This window comes from Natrix helvetica, assembly GCF_964273705.1.
Source record: "Natrix helvetica genome assembly, chromosome: 14".
NCBI lineage: Eukaryota > Metazoa > Chordata > Lepidosauria > Squamata > Natricidae > Natrix > Natrix helvetica.
Genome location: NC_138564.1, coordinates 5,369,045 through 5,387,201, shown reverse-complemented (window position 1 = coordinate 5,387,201; position 18,157 = coordinate 5,369,045). Strand labels below are relative to the sequence as shown.

The following is an 18,157-nucleotide window of genomic DNA, read 5'->3' as shown; positions in this document are numbered from 1 at the left end:
GGCAACTTCAGAGGCGCATAATTAGGGGGAAAAACCCACTTTCACGCTGATGCCTTCGTTTTCTGCTCCTTTCCAAAACCCGTTGCCCTTCTGCCCTCCGAGGGGAAAAGAACAACGTGGAAAGTCATTTCCCTAAGAAGAAAAATCCAGTAAATTGCATTAGAAATTCAGTTCCAGTAGACTGATTAGAAGAACTGGGGGGAAAAAACTGGGTCGGGAACAATCTGTAACAATGTTATGTGGGATGTTGGAAATAAATATGAAATAAATGCAGCCACATCATTGGCATGTTTGATTCTGAACTGTGGATCACGCACCAATTACCGTAAATAAATACAGTACCAATAAAGGAGAATATTTGTAGCTCAGGGTTGAAATGAGGGGTCAAATTGGATCTGGCCAAGAAGGAGGCTCAGCAGAAGCACCTCACTGAGGACTAGGAGCATAGGCTTTCCAAGCAGAGGGAAGACCTGCGGGAGTGCAAGGCCAGGTGCCGGCGCCTGGAGGCTCAGCAGGCTGAGATGGTCAGCCAGTTCCAGACCATGATGCAGTCCCACTGGAACGAGGCCCTCCGGCTCTTTGCCACCAGCGGCGCTTCCCTCCAGCCTTCGCCCAAAGCCCCCCACCAGGAGGCTGAAGCAGACCCCAAGTCGGAATTTATGCCCATCCCCCCAACCCGCACAAAAAGACCCCAAAGGGGGAGATTCTCTGCAGCAACACAAGCATTCATTGCACGTATCCAGCCCAGGTGGCATAGTTTGAGGACCTCCTGATTTAGTGCAATATAAAAAGAGGCAAATAATTTTTCTGCAGACTACCAAAATTTTCTCACGGACCACTCGTTGGGTGACCGCTGCATTAGAACATTGCCAAGACCCTGTGAAATGTTTGAGTCTTATGATTTCTGAAGTCTTTCTGGGGATGATCCAGTAGATTCTCTCTTCTTCCGTACCAAGAAAAATCTGAGCTTCCCTCCCTCCAAAGAACCGTAGAGCAGAAGTGAGCAATCACCCACAAGGTTTGTGCAACTAAGAAGTTAGTAACTTCTCGAGACTTTGGCAACACCCTGTTGGGTTTCAAAGAGAAATTGACAGTCATGGTGAGTGGCGTTTCCTGTTTATTTCTAAGAAACAAAATGCAGAAACCAAACCATAGTTCTTGTGTTAAGACTCCCTCAAACGCACCACTCCCTTTAGCCTTTTCGTCAACATCAGATTGATTACGTCAACACCCTCAGAAGGTACATGGAGACACTGAAAACCAAAACAAAAATGAGGGTTTTTTTTTTAAGGATACATATTCTGTCATTGGAAATAAGGAGGAATTTTCTGACAGTGAGAGCAATCAACCCATGGAACAGAAGTTGCCTTCAGAAGTTGTGGGAGCTTCATCCCTGGAAGCTTTCAAGAAGAGACTGGACTGCTATCTGTCAGAAATGGGGTAGGGTCTCCTGCTTGGGTGGGGGGGTTGGACTAGATGACCTACAAAGTCCCTTCCAACTCTTTTAATCTGAATCTATCTAAGATTATCAAAGGCTTGGATGCTAAAACATACAATGAATGGTTGCAGGAACTGGGCATGGCTAGTCTAGTGAAGAGAAGGACCAGGGGAGACAGGATAGCAGTCTTCCAATATTTGAGGGGCCTCCACAGAGAGGAAGGGGTGAAACTATTTTCCATGAAGGCCAGACAAGGAATAATGGATGGAAACTGACCAAGGAGAGATTCAACCTGGAAATAAGGAGGAATTTTCTGACAGTGAGAACAATCAACCTATGGAACAGAAGTTTCCTTCGGAAGTTGTGGGAGCTTCATCCCTGGAAGCTTTCAAGAAGAGACTGGACTGCTATTTGTCAGAAATGGTGTAGGGTCTCCTGCTTGGGTGGGGGGGTTGGACTAGATGACCTACAAAGTCCCTTCCAACTCTTTTAATCTGAATCTATCTAAGATTATCAAAGGCTTGGATGCTAAAACATACAATGAATGGTTGCAGGAACTGGGCATGGCTAGTCTAGTGAAGAGAAGGACCAGGGGAGACAGGATAGCAGTCTTCCAATATTTGAGGGGCCTCCACAGAGAGGAAGGGGTGAAACTATTTTCCATGAAGGCCAGACAAGGAATAATGGATGGAAACTGAACAAGGAGAGATTCAACCTGGAAATAAGGAGAAATTTTCTGACAGTGAGAACAGTCAATAAGGAGAAATTTTCTGACAGTGAGAACAGTCAACCAATGGAACAGAAGTTGCCTTCGGAAGTTGTGAGCGCCTCATCACTGGAGGCTTTCAAGAAGAGACTGGACTGCCATGTGTCGGAAATGGTGTAGGGAAGTGGTGGGTTTCCATTTTTTTTTTACTACCGGTTTGCTCATGCGCACTCAACACTTCTGCGCATGCGTAGAAGCATCCAGGAGGGTGGGCAGAGCCTCCCAGCGAGGCCACTACCAGTTCGTCCCATCCGGGCTGAACTGGCAGAAACCCACCTCTGGGGTAGGGTCTCCGGTTTGGGTGGGGTTGGACTAGATGACCTACAAGGTTCCTTCCAACTCTGTCCGTCTGTTAAATTGATTGGAAGAATCCGCCTGCGCTCCGCTTTCCCTTGTGAATCTCTAACACTATGCACAAGGACGCCTTTAGAGCTTGTACGGATCCTCTCGATAACACTGCATTGTGGAATTGGGAACGGCCGTGTTTAAAGCATTAACCAACCCCCCTCTCCCCCCTCTCCAGGAATTTCAGGGAGCAAAGCTAATCGGATGTGACACAAGAGGGCCTTTTAGAAAAATTGCGTTCCGCCACGAGTGGAGGAAAAACTATCTGCTTGCCATTATTCAGATCGGCTCGGCTCCCATCACATACAACAAACTCCATCGGCGGCCATCGCTAATTAAAATGGCCCGTTGTTTTGGGCATTAAAGGGGTGGGACTATCGGAGTCTCATTGCGGGAGGCGGCCCAAGCCAAATTCCACAATCATTTTTTGCAAGAGACTGCCCAAGTTCCAAGCATCTCCAATTATCTCCAGCCGATACGGCAAATGAGATTCTTTTAATTCGAGACATCGAGAGGTCAATGGGATGGCGAGGCTGACGACTCATTTTTCCTCTTAATGCCCCCTTGTCACCAATAGAGCGGCCTTCCTCCTTTTCTCCTGCATGGCCTTCTTTCTGTTTGCCATTGACGTTTCCAATCAAGCCCTATTTTATTCAATGCAATCACGCGCAATTGATTCTACTAATTCTTCGCTGGAGGGCAGCCCGTTAATTGTCAGGCAGACTGAATTTCTCCTGGGCCTTCAATTTCCTAAGTTTTGGGCCTGATGGGAAAACGGAACTGAGGAAATTGAGAATGGGCATTTGAGTTGCTATTGGTATCCATCCTTCAATGGCCAAGGATGCGTTGTTTCTATTATTATTATTATTATTATTATTATTATTATTATTATTATTATTATTATTATTGCATCAACAGAATTGTATCACAGCGGCCAGTTGTTTCGCCGGATTTGGCATTAATTACTAGTCGGGCCCCACCCGATTATTATTATTATTATTATTATTATTATTATTATTATTATTATTATTATTATTATTATTATTATTATTATTGTTATTATTATTATTATTATTATTATTATTATATACTTTATCACCCAAGTATCTTCTTAAAATATATAATGTCCAAGTAACACAGTTTTTTGTAGTTCCGTTGGTGTTATTGCAGGAAGCTGCTATTATTATTATTATGATTATATACTTTATTCATTAAACATGAAATGCAGCCACCTGATCATTCAAAAATACATCACAAATACCAGTGACTGCTGCCATTGGTTGATACGGGTTGCTGCCAGCCTCCTAAGTATCAACCAAGGACCTTCTTAAAATATAAGATGTTCCGAGTAGCGCAGTTTTTTGCAGTTCCACTGGGGTTATTGCAGGAAGCTGCAATTTGTGGATGTATCTTGTAAAATTCTTGGACATGGTACCAAGTGCCTCGATGACAATGGGTATCATTTATTATTATTATATACTTTATTCATTAAACATGAAACAATGATGATGATGATTGGCAAACATCTTTTTGACAAAATATCAAGTATTAAAGGAAAGCTGCCCGATGTGGTTATCATAGACATGGGCAGAACAGTAGAGTTGAAAGGGACCTTGGAGGTCTTCTAGTCCAGCTCCTTGCTCCAGCAGGAGATCTTACGCCGTTTCAGACAAATATCCAGGCTCTTTTTGAAAGCCTCCAATAATGGAAGGCCCACAACCATTAGTTGACTGCTTTCACTGTTAGGAAATTTCTCCTAATTTCTAGGTTGGTTCTCTCCTTGGTTAGTTTCCATCCATTGTTTCTTGTCTCGCCTTCATGGGCTTTGGAAAATAGTTTGACCCCCTTGTCTTTGTAGGAGCCCCTCAAATATTGGAAGACTGCTATCCTGTCTCCCCTGGTCCTTCTCTTCACTAGACTAGCCATGCCCAGTTCCTGCATGTCACGATGTTAAAAAGTTTGCTAGGCCTGAACTGCCTAAACTGACATTCAAGAGTTAAACTAAGAAAGCTTTATTGCGCAGGTCATAAAACAAAATGTTATCTGAAAGTGATTTATTGCGCACGCGTTACACATTCCAAAATTCCTCTCTTCTTTGTTCGGCAGCCAACTTTGGCAGACGTAGCTTTCATTATCAAAATGTAACCAATTAGTTATTTCTGTTTCATTTACTTTTATTATTTTATTATTAAAGTTTGTTTATTAATTAGAATATTTTAAAAGACTTTTATTTTTTCTCAATATCTCAAAAGATATGTGGAAGGGAATCAGCCACGGTCCATTGATCTCAGATTTCCCAGGGCATTTTTTTTCCCTGACACTGCAATCGTCAAGATTTTAGCTCACGGGTGTCAAACTCAAGGCCCGGGGGCCAGATTCAGCCTGCAGGGTGCTTAGATCTGGCCTACAGGGCTGCCCTGGAAACAGCAAAGGACTGGCCCACGGAGCCTCTGCCAGCGAATATGGAGCTCGGGGGTGGAGGGACTGTACACAGTCCTCCCGAGCTCCATTTTTGATGGCAGAAGGCTGCAGGAGGCCATCGCAGCCGAAAACGGAGCTCGGGAGTCTGTTTTCGGTGACAGAGCACTTGGGCCACCACGGGCATCCCCGATACGAGTGATGGCGAGCTGGCCATGCCCTCCTGCCCCCCCCCCCAGGCCAAACACAACCCTGATGTGGCCCTCAATGAAATTGAGTTTGACACCTCTGTTTTAGCCTCCAGTCGCCTCATCGTCCTGGTTGCTCTTCTTTGCACTCTTTCCAGAGTTTCACATCTTCTTCTTTTTTATAATCTGGTGTCCAAAATTGGATGACGTATTCCAAGGGTGGCCTTACCAAGGCATTGTAAAGTGGTATGAACACTTCACGTGATTGAGATTCTACCCTTCGTAAGACAGGAGGGAAAAATCAATTGGCATGCGGCTGTGTGATAAGCATTGGCTGGTATAAACTCTATAATACTGGGGGGTTTTTTTGCAGTTGGTGTTCTTAATGATTAATCTATGCTAATTGCTTATGTATCAGACTTCATTAAGAAGGATCTGTATTAATTGGATGCTTTTATCTAATGTTCCCAGCCAGTTTTAAACATTTTCACAATGTTTTGCACAGCAAGAAATTGCATTTTTTAAAAATAAAAATGCCCCGGTTGAACACCTCATTTACTCAGCTGCGTAAATACATTCACCATGGTCTGCAAGCTAGGATTGTTAGGTTGGGCCAGATGTGGCTTATTCAACCAATGTAATGAGTAAATCCTGTCCTGAAGCAAAAGGGAAGTTGATTGCAGGTTAAAAGCTGAAGATTCAATTCTTGATGAAATTGTTCTCCAGACGCATTGGGGACATAGATGCAAGCATATGCAAGCATTAAAAGCAGTGGTGTGATGCGCAAAACGTTACCTCCATACATAAATTAGACTTGGGGAAGGGACGTTTTGGGATAGCTAAAGGTAAATGTTCCCTTCGCACATTTGTGCTAGTCATTCCCGGCTCTAGGGGACGGTGTCATCTCTGTTTCAAAGCCTGAAGAGCCATCGCTGTCCGAAGACGTCTCCGTGGTCATGTGGCCGGCATGACTAAAAGCCGAAGGCGCACAGAATGTTGTTCCCTTCCCACCAAAGGTGGTCCCTATTTTTCTACTTGCATTTTTTAGGTGCTTTCGAACTGCTAGGTTGACAGAAGCTCGGACAAGTAATGGGAGCTTATTTACCGCCGAACTGCCGACTTTTCAATCAACAAGCTCAGTGTCTTAACCACTGAGCCACCCTGATTTGGGATAGTTTTGGGATAGAGGGAGGGAAATTATTTTAGTAAAGCAATTTGGAGATATATATGCAGAATAAAGGGGAGAAGGTAAGCTTAACAAAGAGCGATCCAACCGAGAATTAAAGAGAAATTTCCTGACAGTGAGAACAATTAATCAGAGCAACGGGTTGCCTTCAGAAGTTATGCTCCATCACTGGAGGTTTTCAAGATACTGGACAGTCTGGAATAAGGTTTCCCACTTGAACAGGAGGGTTGGACTAGAAGACCTCCAAGGTCCCTTCCATCTCTGTTATTCTCTCATTCTATATTTAAGGTCGGACGTTATCAGCCACCTGGGGCTGTGGCATAGGAGAACTCAAATTAGCTGAAAGTATTTGTGCTGCAACAGAGCGCATAATGCTTTGAGTGGAAGGAGAGCACCCCCGTGTGGTCTTCACAATATTTGCAAAAACAAAACTGCCACAGAAGCCACACCTTCTCCTCTTGTGATGCAGGAGCAAGAGAGGGGAAAAAATGATTGGCTTCTACAATGAATGCAATGGTTTAACGGAGATGCGCAGGGTCCATTAGCTGGAGAAGAATGATTCACTTCCAATTCCATGATGTAATATATATATATATATATATATATATATATATATATATATATATATATATATATATATATATATATATATATATATATATATATATATATATATATATATATATATATATATATATATATATATATATATATATATATATATATATATATATATACATACATACATACATACATACATACATACATACATACATACATACATACATACATATATATATATATATAAATATCCCAGAATCCAAAGGGAAACTGATCAAGAGGGAGGAAGTTGAATCACCAGTGAGTAAGTTTGGTGACTCCAACTGGAGACTCCAGATTGAAATGTTAGAAGAATTGAAGCCCATCAAGAAGGGAGAGTTATACAGTAGTACATGGTGGAGAGCAAGACTTCAACATTCAGGAAGACTCCTGGATAAAGCAGTATCTTTTTTATCTGGAGACCTGGCATTCGTTGACGTTGAGATTGTGCTGTCTTGGTGGGGATTGACTTCAGAAGAGAGTTTAGACCCGTGCTTCTCAACCATGGCAACTTGATGGGGTGGATATCAACACTCAGAATTTCCCATCTATGCTGGTTGGGGAATGATGGCACTTGAAGTCCACCCATCTTCAAGCAGCCAAGGTTGGGAAACGTTAGACATTACATGTGGTCTCGGTGGGCCATGAGTCTTAAAAGTCCTTGTGATGCCTAGAGGATGAGATGACCTTACACAGGTGAAACCTAAATATATAATATCTCTGGGATATCAAGTGTCCAATTCACTTTTCTCCTTGGTGGAATCTGTATTTTGGAACAAATGACAATCACAGGAAGCAAGTATTTTACCGAAGTTTAGGAAGGGGCTCAAAGAGATTTATTTCCCAAGGCCTTTTAAATGCTGCTGTTCCAGTTTATATTTTATTGGAAGGTATGTTTTTATTGGCTCTTAAGCTGCCTGGAGCCACTAGAGGAGTAATTTAGATCGTCCAAGTAAATAACTCTATTCCGTCATCGCTCTTTGAGTAATGTTCTGCTTTTAACTGACAGAACTGTGGGTCACTTCACAAAATATGAAGAGCTTGCCGTCTCTTAATGGTTGAATAATGGAAAAGTCCCATTTTCAGGATACAAACATTAACCTTTCCTATCTTGTTAGGAAGAGAGAGGGTGTCTTTTTAATTCAATTTTTGTTTAGTCCCATCTTTAAAACCATATCCAGTTCACCTGGAATTCTACCCCATTTCTAAGTTAAGATCAATTTATGACTGAACAATAACCATTGGGGAGGGGGGAAGGGATGGAGACAATAGTTTTAATCCCCTCCTCAAAACAGAATTCACTATAAACGGGGGAGAAAAATTTGAGAAGGGTGCAATGCTTCATCTCTGCTTCTCTAATTGAATCCCCCCCCCCAAACATTCTCCCTTATTAGTTGAGACACAACCATTTCCCACACACTTAGGCTCTGTGTGCTGATTTTTGTTTTCTAACAAAATAATTTATATCCTGCTGGTTCACCAATAATTTCAGGTAACTCAAGATGCAGAGCATGCACTAGGAACACAAGCTTCAGCTAAAACCCTAACCTGGTGTTATTTTGTGGATTAAGAGATTCAGTCTGAAATGACATCAGGTTGAGGCTGGGATCCAGTTGCGTGTGATATTAAAACATAGGACACATATATTTATCCATTTTTGGGAAGGCGATGAATTAGAAGCAAATCAGACTTTTTTCTGCCTCAGTTCAATTCAGATGTGCTGTTCCTGTTTTTCAACCTACAACCAGAATCCCAACGGCTGTTCAACTAAGGCACCTGGGTAGCTATTACAGGCAGTGAACGCCTGTTCCTCTTTAATAAAAGAAGTTTGGTCTCAAAACTGTATTTGCAGTCAGCAAGGCCTGCTTGGACCATAAACCAGGTGGTTTTTATGCCATTACACAGCAGAAAATGCACAAGGCTACTAGGTTGTAGCTGTGCCCACTCAACCTCTATATTTGCAACCTTCATCTTGGAAAAAAGTTTAGGCGAGCCAAGACTGGCCAAGAAGATTCCTCGTTCCTGCTGATGATGTGGTCCTACCTGATCAGTTTAGCCAACGTCTACAGAAGCAATCAGGTTAAACTCACAATGCTGCACAACTGTGCTTTCCCCCCAGCAGAAACAGTACCTATGGGCGTCCCCTTGGTGTCCATAAGGACCCATGCTTTAAAAAAAAAAAGGTTCGAAATGAGATGAGGTGCTGGCATGTTGGGAGGTCCCAGTCCTCAGCAGGATCTCTGAATTTATTTCTAGGGCCGGTAGTCACCTCTCTGGCCTGCAATGCTAGTTTGTTATCCTCCCTGTCCAGAATGGAGGGGGTAGCCATTAGAGAATAACCAGCCTTAAGAAAATGCACCCTCCCCCTTTAATTAGACATTAACAATTAGCAGCATGTCAAGTAGGGCTTGGTGGTTGCAGGTAGTCACCAAGGTAGAAGAAAAACATGTTTAAACCTAAGAATCTTCTTCTTTTAACCCCATCCCTTGTGGGGTAGTCTGGGCCATTGAGCGGAGCTGAGTGTTTACCGGCTAGATGCCCTTCCTGTCGCCAGTGTGGAGTTTGGTTCAGCAAATATATTCTCATTGTGCCCAGAGAGAGATCTGCCCCTACCTAGGATCGAACGCATGGCGTTCTTGATTGTGAGGCAAGAGCCCCACCTCGAGGCCACTGCACCACACTTTAGACCAGGGGTGTCCAAACTTGGGAACTTTAAGACTTGTGGACTTCAAACTCCCAGAATTCCCCAGCCAGCTATGCTGGCTGGGGAATTCTGGGAGTTGAAGTCCACAAGTCTTAAAGTTCCCAAGTTTGGACACCCCTGCTTTAGACCTAAGAGTGTTTCTTGAAAATTAATCTGACTGAAGCAGCCTATTTCATAATTTCATCTAGCGTTCAGTGATTTTCCTCAACTCTACAAATCCAGAGGGCGGCGTCTATTGTACACTTTGGATCTACCTGCAATTATTTAGGCCAAACCAAAATGAGATTTAGGCTTGTAAATTCATTTAGGCCAGATAGCTAGCTTAAAATTTAGATGCCAAACTATGAGCTTCAGTCACGACCTGAATGCAGAAATATTTTAGAAGAGAAGTGTGTGTTTTTTTTAAAAAAAAACCTTCCAAATCTTGCTCCTAAAAATAATTATCCTCTGAAAGAGCCGCTTGATTGGGTATTTGAAATACAACTTTATTATGATCTAAACAAAAAGGAATGGGAATGACAGTAACAAACAAGATTTACCACTGAATACTGTGATGAGACTGCAGCAGTCAGATCTGTAACTCAAATGTGGAGTAAATTTGCAGTCCAAAACAGCTAAATATGCAGGTCCAAAAAAATGAAGGAATTTTATTTTAACTGCCACATTCACACGCCAAACCCCCATTCTCTCTTTCAGCATCCCAAAGATTTAAAGCACATGTTCTGGTCAGCTAGAATAATAAAGTGGCAAACACGTTGCACCACTGACATCACAGGACAGTTGCCTATAAAACTAGACTTCTGACGCTGGGCTCCAGCTTCGTCCCCCTCACAGGTCGTCATCTTCGTCTGGCAGTGCGGTGGTCTGAGCAATCTGGAAGAGGGGAAAAGGAAGGGTCAAAGAGCTCCGAAAGAAATATCTAGGCCACAGGAAGGTGGCCAAGGTGGGTTTTTAAAAAAAAACGGTTACCTGTAAATCTTGCTCGTACTGTGCTGCCAATGCTGGATCCATAACAACTTCCGGGGGCGCAAGAGCAGGCATGGCAACGAATTCCAGGTTGGGATCTCCAATGAGCTTTCTCGCCAGCCAAAGGAAGGGCTTCTCAAAGTTGTAGTTACTCTTGGCCGAAATGTCATAGTACTAAACGCAAAAGGTTACAGAGAGGGAACTTGAGTTAGCAAGAGATTGAGGTATCCGTTGTCCTCTGCAGGTGACTTCTACTGTGCATTTGCGGTTTGCGTTCTGAGAAGACATCCTTCGCTGGTTTGACTTACTTTAAATCTTTCTATCACCCTTAAATAGGTGCCTACTTTAATTGGAATTGAGAGATCAGAGCGAGCAGATTCAAAGAGAAAAATCACTTCAGGAATCATTGCCAACTAAATGAAAACATTGATAGAACAGAATATTTTTAGTTCAGGGTTGAACTGGGGGTGGTGGTGTCTTTGATGTTCTCTCAGTTAATTTTCTTGCAAACCTTTCATTATCTAAGTAGATAACACTAGGTAACACAATGGCCAGGCTGGCACTGATGTTACCTAGCTATGTAAGGAAACGTCTGCATAAATCAAGTATGGTTGTTATTATTTTGCTTCAATCACATTGCATAATCTATAAAAAGGAAAGAGGATCCCCCCCCACACACACACACAAGCACTTAACAAATAGGTTTGTTGGATTAAAACCCAAACTATAAAGAATTAAAGCTGCAAAACAGGTACATTTAGTATGGGTGTGTGTGTGTGTCTGTCTGTCCCCTGGTGCTTTCGGAGCTTTCTTGCAGACGTTTCCTTACTCATAGTAGCTCACATCAATATTTGTTGAGCTAGAAGGGATGCCTTGTTCTTACCTGCAGGTTCTTCTTCCTGTGAAAGACAATGGACTTTGCTTTGACTTTCCTGTCCTTGATATCCACTTTGTTGCCACACAAAACTATGGGGATGTTTTCGCAAACCCGTACCAGATCTCTATGCCAGTTGGGTACATTCTTGTAGGTAACCCTTGATGTTACATCGAACATTATGATGGCACATTGAGCTAGAAGGTAAAGCCATGGGCATGATTAGTCAAGGGGGATAGAAGTAGCATCATGTACACTTCTCATATTAAAGCAATTTGTATATAAAAGCACTCCCAAACGTTTGCATTGTTACTTCAACAGTATCCTAACCTTAATGCAGATTCATTTTGATGTAGTTTCACATTAAGTTTCAAAATATAGGAAACTTGCAGGTAATAAATCTTCATTATCATCTTTTTAACATACGTAAATATAATTCTAACATTTTGATAGAAAACAGAAATGGGAACACTTAGGTTATTGACGTAGCATAGTTCTTTATTTCCTGTTCACAAATATTTGTTCAGATAATCAATTTATTTACAAAATGTATATGACACCCCTGTCACTCTTGAACTGACCTTGAATGTAGTAACCATCCCGCAGACCTCCAAACTTTTCTTGACCAGCTGTGTCCCATACATTAAATTTAATGGGACCTCTGTTAGTGTGGAACACCAGAGGATGGACTTCAACTCCCAGAGTAGCTACAACAAAATGAAATCTTAGTTGCTACACAGAATGTGAAGGCACAACACAAAGCTTTTAAGGACTATTTCTAAGTTATTTATCCATCCTGGGCCAGTCCGCATCTTGCCTACAAATTGTTAAGAAGCAACTTTTCTTTAAAAGTTATTTGTTTTTATTTTAAAGATTTCCCCCCCCCCCATCCACCAGGAGAGACGAAAAGGCTAATTATGGCTCAGATGTCTTTTCAGCTCAAATTGTATGAGACCCTAGGCCTTTCAAATATACAGACCATAACTGTATAGATATCTAGCATTTTACATTCGTTAGTTTAGACCTGGTCCTCTGAAAGGTAAGATAGCTATCAAAATCATTTTAAAGTGTCTAGATGACTTAAAACAGTTTACATACCTACATACTTCTTCTCAAATTCACCAGTCAAGTGGCGTTTCACAAAAGTTGTTTTACCAGTGCCACCATCACCAACCAAAACAAGCTGAAAAAAATTTAAAAAAAGATTTTTAAGAAAATTGTCTTATGCTAATATTCTTTTTCTACCAGTATCAATCTTACAAAACAGAAATATATACCAACAGTATGCTGTAATTGTTACAGGATAGGATAAAGATCTAGGGAAAGTTAGATGTAAATTTTTGTAAGCAGAAAATTGGCTAGGCTAGTAACTCAGATACTACAATTAACCAGATGTATCTACAAACTATTTACATAAGCCATCTCATCCAAAACAACAGGCTTATTTCAAAATTGAAATAAATTCAAAATTGATATTCAAACTTTCATATACCTTGCAAACTACTCCAGTTGTGACAATTAGCAGAAAAATGTTTCTTATAAAAAAAAAATTCTTATTAAAAATAAAAGGTAGCTAATTGATTTATGTTATGTATTTTCCCATCTTGATGTTTTATTGGCAAATTCATGACTTAATCTAAGGAAAAGCTAAGCAAAAGAATGGTTTATATATAATTAATTTTGCTTTATTTAAAACTTTATTTCCATGTCTTTGAAGTTACTCAAAAGGACTAGAAAACTCATATCCAATTATTTCTTATGTTCTCAAAATAAATTATACAATTTTACAATTAAAAGCACCCACCACTGCTTGGAATAGAATAGGGAATAACCACTATTTGGACAATATTAATAAAATTATAGTAGATATGTGTAATGTTTTCCATATTTACAAATTCAATCCAACTTTTAAAAAAGTTTACTAATCTACCAAAAGCACTACCTTCACTCTCCAGCAGGAATGCATCAAAAGAAACTCCTTCAATATAAATTATCAGAGATAACATGACTCATTAAAAATTACAATGTTTAGATAGCAATCTGACTTTTTGAGTTGGGACTAAACTGTATTAAAATCTACAAATACATAAGAAAACAGGCATACAGTGTAGGCCACAAGTCTATTTGGGAATCAGATTGGTCATATTTTACATATCTGTCTTCTAAAGAAACCATATCAAATTTCTAACCACACACTGTCAGCCCTCAACAGATTTAAAATAAATTTACGTTCCATCGAGAACAGGCATTTCTTTGAAGTGAAAGGGGGGGGGAGTCAAAAAACCAGTCAGCCCAAAAAGGAGATCGGCATAAGCCAGAAAAGAATTCCTGTGGATTTGCAAACAACAAAGAAAGCCTGGAGGCCCAGCTTGCTACGCAGGTTTCCTCCAGGACAAAATCATTACAAAAACCAGGGTGAAAAGGAGGCCACTCAGCCCTACCTTAAACTGCACTTGGGGTTCTCCTTGTGGGGCGGCCATGCTGCGTCTGTGGGAAAGAGCAACGCATGAGTGGAGAGGCGGCACTGCGGATGATCGTCTGCCCCACTACGACGCTCCAAGGCGCATGGCTGGCTGGCTCAACTCTCCATCCGGGTCGAGGAGGAAGCAGTAAATGGCGGCAGGCAGGCAGAGAGAGGGCTGGCAAGGTTTTGGTGTGTTTCTCCTCCCTCCCTCCCCCCTTCCAGCCCTTATAAAAACAACAAACACATACAGCTACATTCCACACAAAACTGCACAACCAGGGGCTTGTCAGAGGTGGTGAAAAACAGACTGGGCAGAGAAGGGAAAAGAGGGAGGCAGAGGAGAAGAGGACCCAGCTGCAAAATCAAATCACCTGTTTTCCTTTTATAAGAATATGCGCCCCCCACCCCCTCTTCCAGGCATCCTAAGTCTGAGGGCAAAAGAGAAGGGCCCACACCCACCTTTCTTGGCACCCCACCCAAGGCAAAAGTCGGGGGGGGGGGGTCTCCCTTTCCCTTTTCTTAGCATATCCTCTGGGGGAATAGAAGGGATTTTACAATTCCCCCTTAATGTGATCTCCCCTTAAAGACAAAAGGGGGGGACAAGATAACCCCATAAAGGCCCCCCTCACTTTCTTTTTTTTTTTTTTGAATAATTTTTATTCCCCCCTCACTTTCTTGCCTTCCCCCCACCAAGTCAAAAATCTGGAGGGTAGAAGAGAGTCCCCCTTCCCCTTTTCTTGGGATCTCCCCAAAGTAAAGATTGGGGGATTAGAAGAGATTCCCCTTACGTATTGGGGGGGGGGTCCCACCTTTCTAGGCATCTTCCCTATAGGCAAAACCCGGGGGAAGGGAGCAGAAGAGAGTGTTCCCCTAAAGGAGAGAGCTCTCCCATGTTTCTTAGGACTCCCTAAATCAGTGGTTCCCAAAGTGGGGCCCAGGCCCCACAGGGGGGGCAGTTTGATTTTGAATGGGGGCAATTTGAACCTTGTTTAAACCAAGCTAATGGCCTTTTAGGCTTCCTCCATGTGAGTATTCGCTTTTTGAGTAAAGTAAGAGTTATGGGGGGGGGGGGGATCAGGATTTTAGGTGGGGCATGGCCAAAAGGTTGGGAACCACTGCCGTAAATGAAAACGTCGGCGGGGGGGGAACAGAGACACCCCCCTCCAGAAGTAGGGCATCTCCTCCCACCTTTCTTGGCACCCCCCCCCAGGAGTAAGTCTGTAGGAAGCGATAAACAAGAGCCCCCACCCCAAGGAATACCTTCTTTCAACATATAAGAAAAAAGTCTGGAGGAGCAGAAGAGACCCCCCAAAAGCGCCCCTCCCCCACTTTCTTGGCATCCCCCAATAAGCACGTAGGAAGCAATAAAGAGCCCCCCCAAAAAAGCGCCCCTCCCCCACCTTTCTAGGCCACTCCCCTTAAGGGGGGGAAAGCCACATGGAGGCTGAAGAAACTCCCCCCTCCCAGAAAGCCCTCCCTTTTTTTCCACCCAGCATCCTCCTCTATCCATCCCCCCCCCCGACCTATTTTTTCGACTCACCTCCGAAGAAAGGAGAGCGAGCTGCGTTTGGGCGCCCATTCCACCCCCCCTCCCCGCGCATGCGCACAAAGCCCTCCTCGCGCTCTTCCCCCCCCAACCGCCAACGGCCTCCCGCCAACCGCCGCTTCGCTTTCCCCCCCCCTCCCCGCGCATGCGCCTCTTTTTCCTCGAGGCGGCGGCGGGGGGGGAATCATCCGGAAGGCCTTTCCCGCCCTTTTGGGGGGGGCGGTGTGGAGTTGGGGGGTGGGGTGAAAAGAAATGAGAGGCGGCCTAGCTGTTCCCGCGAGGTGGGCGAGCCCGGCCGCGGCCTGTTTTTTTTCCTTCCCTCCCTTCGCCGATCGGGTTACCTTTTCTCGTCCGCTGCTTTGCCTTCCTTCTTTCTCCGCTCGCGGCTGCCGCTGTGACTGAGGGGAAAAGCGAGCGGACGGGCGGGCTGTGAGGGAAGATGGCGGAAGCGCGCTCGTTCAAAATCGCCCTGAAAGAAGCAAGCAGCCGCAGCAGCAGCCGAGGGTGGGGGGAGCGCGCACGCCGGTGACGTAGCGGCGCCGGGAAGTAGCCAATCAGCGTCTCGGCGTAGCCGCGGGGAGAGGGGAGGGGCTTAACGTCAGAAGCTTGGGTTCGTCGCTCTTTCTCTTTTTCTGCCCTCGCTGCGCAGACCCACCCCCACCTTTCTCGGCGGAGAGAATGAATGCGCGCGGCTTCTTCGATAGCTCCGCCCACCCACCCGCGTTGGGGCTGCGCCTGCGCGATGGCGCACAGGCGTTCTGGCGCGAAAAGGGAGCACTCTTCTCCCCCCTCCCTCTTCCCCTCCCTGCGGCCGCCTCTATTTTAGACTTAAAATACACAAAGGAGGAAAATTATTATTATTATTATTATTAGGGATACATTTTTGAATTTGACTGAGTTTCATGTTTAATGAATAAAGTATAATAAAAACAATAAAAATAAAATTATTATAATTATTATTAGGGATGCATTTTTGAATTTGACTTTAAAAGCAAGCAATGCAAAGGGCGATGCAAAAGAGCCATTGGGCCCCAGCAAGGTGCTTCTTTCTTGCCACCTTGCCATTTGTCTGATTGCAAAACGAGGCTTTAGCTTGTCTTTTGGGGAGGAGATGGGCTATGTAGTCCAGCATTGCAAAAGTTAGGGAACATGCCCTGCAGATGGATTTGGGGGGGGGGGGGTTTGCACTGATTTTTCCCATTCCTGGGGCAATTGCAATGGTGAATCGATCCCAGGTGGCTGGCTGAAGACAAAGCTCTTAATAAAGTGGTTAATACCACTTTATAATGCCTTGGTAAGGCCACACTTGGAATGCTGCATTCAGTTTTGGTCACCACGATGTAAAAAAGATGTGGAGACTCTAGAAAGAGTACAGAGAAGAGCAAGAAAGATGATTAGGGGACTGGAGACTAAAACATATGAAGAACGGTTGCAGGAATTGGGTATGTCTAGTTTAATGAAAAGAAGGACCAGGGGAGACATGATAGCAGTCTTCCAATATCTCAGGGGTTGCCACAAAGAAGAGGGAGTCAAACAATGGGTGGAAACTAATCAAGCAGAGAAGCAACTTAGAACTAAGGAGAAATTTCCTGACAGTTAGAACAATTAATCAGTGGAACAGCTTGCCTCCAGAAGTTGTGAATGCCCCAACACTGGAAGTCTTTAAGAAGATGTTGGATAGTTATCTGTCTGAAACGGTATAGGGTTTCCTGCCTAGGCAGGGGGTTGGACTAGAAGACCTCCAAGGTCCCTTCCAACTCTACCATTGTATTGTATTATATGTTGCCCCGAAGATCATAATAAATGCAGTGCTGGTGAAATAGTGCAAAACAGCCAACAATGACACTAAATTGCCAGTCCGGTTTTTCCCTGCCTTCATTAACGCCGTTATTCACTATTTCATAAAGGAACAGACCCAAAATTTAATGATGGAAGTGATCCAATCAGTCCAGTCCCTTTTTTTTCTTACTTGGACATTTTAAATTGTAATGGTTGACCTTTTGATTAGAAACTAAGGATAAATTTCCTGACAGTAAAACAATTAACCAGTGGAACAACTTGCCTCCAGAAATTGTGAATGCTCCAACACTGGAAGTTTTCAAGAAGAGATTAGATAACCATTTGTCTGAAGTGGTGTACAGTTTCCTGCCAAAGTAGGGGGTTGGACTAGAAGACCACCAAGTTCCCTTCCACCTTTGTAGAATTCTATTCTATAATTTATTGTCATCAATTTAAATGTTTCTTTCTGGGAATGCCTCAGTTTGCCTCTTAGTGGTCAGAAAGGAAGTTTGCATTATATTTCATTTCATCCTCGCTGTACATAGTTCGAATCATTTATTTTTCTCTTCTACTTTTGTCCTTAGGATCAATCCATTGAAATGTGAATATTTTCTGCTGTGGCAAGGCACCAGTCCTGTACAGGTAGTCCTCGACTTACAGCATTTCATTTAGTGACCATTCAAAATTATAATGGCACTGAAAAAAAGTGACTTAGGACCGCTTTCCACAGTTACAGCCATTGTAACATCCCTATAATCATCATCATTTAATGACCCCATAATCCCTTGTGGGGTGGAATCTGGGTAATTAGTGTTTGAATGGCCAGATGCCCTTCCTATTGCCAATGCGGAGTTTTGTTCAGCTGATACATTCTCATTGTGCC

The 18,157-nt window shown here is 43.2% G+C and overlaps 1 protein-coding gene across 2 annotated transcripts; it reads right to left on the bottom strand.

Moving 5' to 3' along the window:
* Positions 1-10,109: 10,109 nt before the first annotated feature.
* Positions 10,110-16,077, bottom strand: RAN (RAN, member RAS oncogene family). Of its 2 annotated transcripts, none has more exons than XM_081966706.1 (7): positions 15,837-16,077; positions 13,927-13,972; positions 12,584-12,668; positions 12,067-12,192; positions 11,495-11,682; positions 10,615-10,785; positions 10,110-10,518 (listed from the first exon to the last, which is right to left on the bottom strand). In XM_081966706.1, the coding sequence occupies exons 2-7, from the start codon at positions 13,963-13,965 to the stop codon at positions 10,474-10,476; spliced, it is 654 nt and encodes a 217-aa protein (XP_081822832.1). In that variant the 5' UTR covers positions 13,966-13,972; positions 15,837-16,077; the 3' UTR covers positions 10,110-10,473. The 2 variants fall into 2 exon arrangements, with proteins under 2 accessions (XP_081822832.1, XP_081822831.1); XM_081966705.1 differs by lacking the exon at positions 15,837-16,077 and adding an exon at positions 15,490-15,559.
* Positions 16,078-18,157: the final 2,080 nt, after the last annotated feature.